Raw genomic sequence first — 7,986 nt, 5'->3', positions numbered from 1 at the left:
GTCAGCACCGCCTTAAAGCCGACCCTGCGCTTGCATCTTGCTGCACCAGTGGTAGTCTTGGAATATTTTTTGTCATAAAGAAAAACCATTCCAAGATGGTGGCTTGTGCCTAGTCACACCTGTATGCTGATACACCAGCTGCCATTTTGCCTTGGTAAGATTGCAAAACAAATAGACTAACAGCTCTGCACCGGCCTATAACAGGCGAGATCGACTGACTTTGCCCATGATTGTTAAATATCAGGGCTAGACTGATTGCTCATTCCATCAGGTATTTCCCCAGGGGGTGGAGACCAGTTTTTGATGGCAGATGCCACCTCTGCCACTTTCTTCAGCTTTGATTAATTACAGCAGGTGCAGTGGGCGCTTTTGGGCGAGAGTGTAAAGAGAAATAGAGAGATAGAGAGACAGAGAGAGGGGGGAGGACAGAGAGAGGGGGCAGAGAGAGACAGAGAGAAAAAGAGAGAGAGAAAAATACGTAGATAAAGAGCGAATGAAAGATAGATAGAGAGAGCGATGGAAAGAGAGAGAGAGTGAGAAGGAAGGGAGTGGAGGTTGGTTTGACCTGTTTGCCAGGGCTGCTTTACCTTTCCAGTTTACAAATGGAGCTTCTAATGTGAGGGGGCTAGAGGTGGCCGACTAATAAAAACCACATATGTTTTACTCTTGGAAAAAATAACCACTTGCAATTGTACAACGATTTTATTTGATGCAACAGAAGCAAACGATATATTTTCATCTGTACAGTCAGAAGTCGAGTAATGTGCCCAAAGATTACAGATACATGACCCTGCCCTCCCCCCGCCTCCCTCATCCAACAGCATTTTACAATTTCATATTTCTGAAAAGTTAAAATGAATTTCTGTAGCACTCGGTCTCGTTGTTTGCCTCCTCTCCCTCAATAGTAAAGTCTTTGATTTGCAGCATCCCACGGACCAAGGTTATACCCGTCTTTGCCATAATGGGGCTTTATTGATACGTGAATTTGTATAGTGTTCACTGCGGACTGTACAGCTTCCAGGCACTTGAGTTTATTAAGCGTTCATGAAATGTGCTGCACAGACTGGAGACAGAAGCCCGCACCAGAAAGTTAGAAGAATATAGTATTCTCTCGGATCACCACCAGAGGGCACCAACGCGCCGCACTCCAAACGTACACAGCAGTCTAACAGATCTACAGGAAGGCTCCAACAATCAGTGCCAATTTGGTCAATATTTCTGTTTGCAAAGTGATTACCTGGTGACTCAGATCTAATACGGGACAGCTAAGGTAATTTACCAGGCGAGAAATGGCTTGGATCACCAAGGAGAGGGTACACACTCGACATCCTTCTTGAAGGGTAAGGGATCTTTTATCCTATGTTCTCTGCTCCAGTTCACTGAGACATTTTCACATTTCTAGTGCCCGCTGGATTTTCTTTGCTAGTAGCACCACAGAGGCAGCCACGGATTGCCTGGCCACAGATATGCTCACTATCGACCCTCATCCTGGACATCCCCAGAAACACCCACATCACTCCCTCCCTCACCGAACTTCACTAGCTCCCCATCCGGAAATGCTGCAATTTCAAGCTGCCCATCCACGCCTACAAGGCCTCCACAACAGCTCACAACAACGATCGACTCCAACTCTACCATCCCACCTACAACTACGCTCCACCGCTCTCTCCCTCGCGCGAGTCCTGCGCCTCCGCAGAGGCAAGACTGGAGGGCGCGCCTCCGCAGAGGCAAGACTGGAGGGCGCGCCTCCTCTGTCATCGCCGCCAAAAACTGGAACGAACTCTCCGAACACATCAAATCTGCTCCTCCACTCCTCCACTTCCGCAAGAAGCCGAAGACCCGGCTGTTCAACTCGGAGCCCCGCCGGGCCCACGCTTCTGCCGCGGCGCCTGGATACCCTCACGGGTGAGAAGCTGCGCCCTACAAATCCACATAACATAACACCTCAAGTGACTGGAACACAAGATTTACCCGCATGTTTAATTTTCAGGCAAGATAACATGAAACTACCGTTGTGCAAAATGTTCCATATTTCCACATAATTCTGGCAGAATATTCCGAAACAAAATGTTGCTACTCCCACAGGCATACCCATAACCGCTGTACTAATCAGATGAACTTTGCCAATCACCTTTCACCATGTCTATACTTATACATTCCATTAATTTGCGTTCATTACTCCGCAGCCACCAATCATGAATGCCACAAGCTTTACTGCATGGCTTCTACATATCTCAACCGATACAAGAGGTGCACAGGCCTACAGGAAAATCAGGGACTGATTCTCTAGCTGGGCATATGCAGGGATGGTCGGGCTGGGGCAGAGTCAGCCACACTAGTAGGGATGCACTCTGCACCGTAAGCGACTCAAACACAACCCTGGCTCCCCCCAAAGGCCTTTTCTTAAGTACTACTATGTTTGGGTGAGGGAACACATGCCCTCATGTAAAAAAAAAACACAAAAAAAGGAAACTCCCCACAAGAGCAGCAGATGTGACTATAAGCACCATTGAGCACTATATACAGACAAACGTGTTTAAAGCCCTAGCCCGACAGGCCACGCGGTGCTCCTGGGGAGGCTACTGTAGACGCAGGGGCAACGCTCCTCGCTCCTCCTGTTTGTGACCGCCGAAATACTGGGGGCACTCGGGGTCGCCCCGCACAGTGGGCGCTCCTGGAATATTCTTGCCAGTCAGTGGATCGACACACCTGCACTCCCCCCGCTGGCCGTTGAGTGACATCTTGCACTGCAGGAGAGAAAGAGAAATAGGACAAACAATTCATTTAATAAAAGAAAGTGAAAGTTACTCCCTAGGAAAGAAATGTATGAGGTCGTCAGATGCCCAGCGTGGCAATGCAGACCAAGTACATCACACTGCCTGAAGGCTCTGGCACTGATGCAGAGTTGTGAAAATGCTTAATTCAATTGCGTCTACTTATCGTCCACACAGTATTATTCTGTTTTAATGTACTTGCACTGCTCCTACGAATCAATCTGTGGATATCAACTTAATTCCTAGCCTCAAATTTCAAATACCTTCACATTTAAAGAAAGTTTTGATATGTTAAAGTTTCCATTTTGCTTATTTATTCAGATATACTTTATTAATCTGTTAATATTATTTCATTTTCTAAGCAGTCCCAGACATCCTGAGCAGGCATCTCGACCCCTGGGTTAGGAACCCTTGTCTAAAGAAATTCAGAAGGAGAATTTGAAAAAAATCCAAAAGTGCATTAAAAATAAAAAGTGCTCAGTCATTGTTTAGAATTTTAATTTAGGATGTGCATTAAAATTAAAGTAAAAGTACAGAGTCATTGCTTAGAATTTAAATTAAGGATATATATTAAAAATAGAAACTGCAGAGTCGTTATCTAGAATTTAAATTAGGGATGTGAATTAAAAATAAAAAGCCCACAATCATTGCAAACAATTAAAAGTGGTGATGCAGTATTTCCTTTTATTAAAAGAGGGGCAGGAAAAGATCAGATTTGGCTGACTGGAGATATGTGTTATTCCTTATTTCTATATTTCCAAGGGTTTGAAAAGCGAAAGGCTTGTATTCGATCGACCCCCGACTCTGGAATGCTTCACCAGTCTACGTAGCGCACCTAGCCATGGGCTTAGGGGAAATTAAACAATCAGCCCATTATCAAAGGATATTAAGTTGACACCAGACTTAAACACGGATCCTCCCCCTCACCAGTCAGCAGCTCTCACCACTGCGCCATATCCTTTTCTTCGAAATGTAGAAGGGTGCAGTACCATATGTGGCCAAAAGAGGTCTCAAGGGACACGTAGTGACAGCCTGTGGTACAGCAACCTCACAACATTGCTTGTTTCTTCTTCATCAAAACACCCAGTTTCTGTTGCCTAAGTGATCACTCATCCTTTAGTTATTCACCGACCATTATTTGTGTTCTAGTTACCATTTTGCTGCTTGCACTGCAAAAAAAGTGTTGGCAATATTCCACTCAGAAAATTCAATACATCTCCCTGGGGGCAGGCACATAATGCTTTAATAAAGCAAATATTTATGCTTTTAATCGGTGTCCGTTCTTGCATTGGCATTTATTTGTACTGTTGTGTAGAACGTGACACTTTTGATGCCTAAAAGCAGCCATTTAATATTTAATGAAAATTTCCATCTTTAAGGTTGACGTAAATTGGTGACAAGTAAATGGAGAAAGCGCCAAAAGAGTAGCAAGTGTTTCACTAGAATGTGCCATTGCCTTCCATCAGGGCAAAACTTAGTAATAATTATAAGTGCTTTTATCCCGTTAAACATGTCCTTTGTAAAGAGTATTAAAACCATAAATTGCAGCATCACTTCTGCTGGTGATCTAGGAGGCTTTAAAAGGTCAGCTGTTTCTGTAGCTCGAGAGATCCTTGCTTTTACGTCTGGATTTGATTAGCTGCCTTGATGCATGGAGAGTGTCGAGTATTTTGCCATTACAGCCTCCGTGCTTCTTGCCTGTCTAATATGTTGCTTCTCAATCTTTGTCTCTAGTATGAATTCCCAAATGTTGTCTGTCTTATCTCCTGATTCCAGAGCCAGGCACCACATACATACAGTGGTAACTGATGGGGAAGAAGCCATTGCCTTCCGTTTCGACTGGTTTCGCATCCACCTGCCCCCAATTAAAACAAGAAACGTGGAAGTGGAAACGTACTCTCAGCTACATTTGTTCTGTTTATAATTGCATTAAGGTTGCGGTACCTTATGTGGCTAATACAGGTCCCTTTTAAAACTCTACAGGGACACCTAGTCACAGCCTGTGGTACTGCAACCTTTCCTTTCTTCATGGATTTTCTTTATTACTTATGCTACTGCTGGGATATTTAAAAAAAATAAAAACTAACAATCATCAGTTCAAACTTTCACTAATGCAAGACCTATTGCATTGCAAATGTTTGTTTACTTATGCTGACGACACACGGCTGACGATAAATAAACTTTCACTTCTATTCAAAAAGCTTTTAAAGGGGAGAGGAGTTGGCGTAACGGCTAGGGCGGTCGACCTCGAATCTGGGGAACCAGGTTTGAGTCTCGGCAATGACGCTGAACATCCTGAGATTCTGGGCAAATCATTTAATCTCCCCGTGCCAAACAAAAAAAATTAATGTGTCCTCATGTAACGCAACTGGTGCTATGTAAAGCACTCTGATACCCGATACCTTCGGGTCAAGTTCGAGCTATATAAACTCCGTTAAAAAAAAGCCTGCTTACAAGATGCTGCTTCCTGTATAACCTCCAACCACTGAAATTGAACTTAGAGAAAACAGAGACCTTAATCTTTGGCGGTCATTATTCCAATTGATCTGCTATGATTACTGGTGGCCACCCTGATTCGGACGTCCACTTCCCATCACCATCACTTTGATAACAAGCTGTGTTTCCCTTCCCAGATTCCTAAACTCTCTGAATCGTTCTCAGAACTCTTCGCAGAGTCCTGGCATTCCTTCTAACATTGATATAATACCAGCACTTATTTCATCTTGGGTCCAACTTGAACTATTGAAATGCTACCTATCTCTAATTACCCAAGAATATGCTGAAATGTCTTCAGTTGCTTCAGAACTGGGAAGCTTGGCTAGTCTCGGTCCTTCTTGGTTACGTTGACATCATGCCCATCTTACGTGCATACGTCATAAGGCTGTGGCCAATGATGGCCCCTGTTTTATCAGAAGTCAATTTATTAGCATGATCTTTACGTTCTAGATCCACCAGCCGCCTTGTGCTCCCTGAATAAAATGTCCTAGTTTTCCAGGCAGATCCTTCTTCTTTCTCCCTCTGTAAGCAAAGGTATGGAACCATGCACTATCCACAATCAGATCTATCTATAGCCGTCTCAGTAGAGCCTTCAAACCCTGGCTCTTCACTCGAGCTTACTGATCTGTGTTTTGATGTAGTCTTTCCTGATCCCGGTAGCGCTGGGATAACTTGTTGAAGCCGCAGTTTGCACTCTAGAAGTACATAGAAATATATATTTTTGAAAGCACTACCTGAAAAGTTTGTCAAAAGTAATCTTCTAAACTCTATTTATTAAAGTTCTCTCAGCCCAAGTACATCTTTTTTCAAAAAGAGCAAGAATGTGCAACTGCTCTCTACTTTATGATCACTGTGCACTTTGGGAATATTAGACCGATTCAAGAGAACGTTTTTACCAAGGGAAGAAGACACGAAGAGCCCAGCAAAATATCAGCAGCTGTTTTCCAACATCATTTGGGCCAGAAATCCAGGACCTCTTTGAAAACCATAAATTGGTTTATGCCATTTGAAAGATCTGATCTAAGAACTTGACCAGACTAGAGAAAAGACGCGACAATTTGCGCACCCAGTTGTGGATAATCTGAAGTCTGTTTACCAGTTGCCTAGGTACCACGGGTAATTAGCATCTCCAGCCTCTGTTGGAATTGAAAAGTTTGCAGCTGCCAATCTACCTCCATCCCCATCAGCGATAGCATCATTATCACCGCGCGGCTGGAGCTCCCTTCCAATGGCCCCCAAGCAAGGCTTAGTGCACTGCAGGTATTTCCTCAGGTCCCATCTTGCCACCACTCCGGTAGTCATCAATGAGCGAGGATCTCCTTCCTGGCAGCACCATGGTAGGTCCCTGCCAGACCATGTCTCAAAGGCGGATTCCACTCAATGACTTCAAGGGGGATTCCACAGCATCAATTAAGCAAAAGGAAAGGATGCAAGGTGTGGCCACCCCAGGAGGCCTCCAGCCCTGGCAGTTCCCAGCACCTTCTGCTGTTGCATGCAATCTCCATGTTGACGGTGGTTAGGTTCATCATTGTCTGCTAAGCTTCTTAATTACAGCGGATCTCTCTCTCTCTAGAAAAGCGCCTCCTATGTTAATTGAGTTAGGGTGTGGAATAATATGTTCCGAACATCTTTACTTCAGAGTTAATCAATCTCTATGCTCTTTAATAGCCCTCAGTCACCTAGACTGGAATGAGGGCCAAAGGGTAGGGTTTTATTTCCTGCATCCCAGAAGGACTGAAGGTTGAGTGAACAGCAGTGTTCACCAGAAGTGGCCTTTCCACGCCTGGAAATGGGTACAGTGCTGGAAGCTCCTGAACACGCGCTTTAATTTTAATGTGGGTTGCATTTTCACTACGATGGTCATGAGCCATCCATATCCAGGGGAGGTTGGAGTAGTGAGCAGCACACTCGATAAGATAGGATTCCCAATTGCAGCAATATTCCAGCATATTACACAAGAGACGAATACTCTGTATGTCATTGCTCATGTCAGGTACCTCTGGTTAACCTAAGTCCTGGCACCCAGGTCTTCAGCAGGTTGGGCATTGTGATGAGTGGAGTGTGAAAAGTCTATGGGTCTAATTCACAAATGTAAACTTAAACTTCAGTCTAAGTTCACTATATTTGGATATTCACAACAGTAAAGTTAGGAGTAGTAATTTTACGAGGGCTGAGTTTCTGCCCCAGGGGCGGAGACTCTGTCCTGAGTAAGGAGACTCCGCCCTCATAAAGTAACTACTCGTACCGTTGCAAATTGGTCCCCATGTGTCTACACAGAGGGAAACCTTAACAAAGATGGGCTACGCAAACACCTAAACCATGACCTCATCTATGAACACAGGCTGGCTGACCATCATGGCTAGGATTAGCACCCACCTAACAGCTGCATAGGGTACTGACAGGTGCCCAGGTCCAACACAGTGTTTGGCGCTATACGTGCACACTTTGGCAACCATTAAATTCAGGCCAGAAAAAGTTGCGCTATTTACCGCACTGAATATTTTCTGACCTCGCAGGGATTGGAATTTATCAGGTACGATAAATAGTACCATTTATGGTTACTGCTCTCAAAGTAGGTCATAGCATGCAGATTTTGGTGCCTACCACACGGGCATTTTCCCGTTGGTTGTGCCAAAAGTTTATTTGGGCACTAAAGACCTCAAAATATCAAAATACAAAAACAGGTACAGAGGCACCTCAAAGCCTCTATCAATGG

The 7,986-nt window shown here is 44.4% G+C and overlaps 1 protein-coding gene across 1 annotated transcript in view; it reads right to left on the bottom strand.

Annotated features, from left to right (window-relative positions):
• Positions 1–687: 687 nt before the first annotated feature.
• The window catches only part of IGFBP2 (insulin like growth factor binding protein 2), a 295,532-nt gene continuing 288,233 nt past the window's right edge, over positions 688–7,986 (bottom strand). The window contains exon 4 of the mRNA XM_085649966.1: positions 688–2,747. Within this exon, the coding sequence (XP_085506092.1) occupies positions 2,580–2,747 (168 nt within the window). The 3' untranslated portion in view covers positions 688–2,579. The remainder of the gene's footprint in view (positions 2,748–7,986) is intronic.

Source organism: Triturus cristatus, chromosome 3_2, assembly GCF_964204655.1.
Source record: "Triturus cristatus chromosome 3_2, aTriCri1.1, whole genome shotgun sequence".
Taxonomy (NCBI): Eukaryota; Metazoa; Chordata; class Amphibia; order Caudata; family Salamandridae; genus Triturus; species Triturus cristatus.
This window is presented reverse-complemented; position numbering and strand designations above follow the sequence as displayed.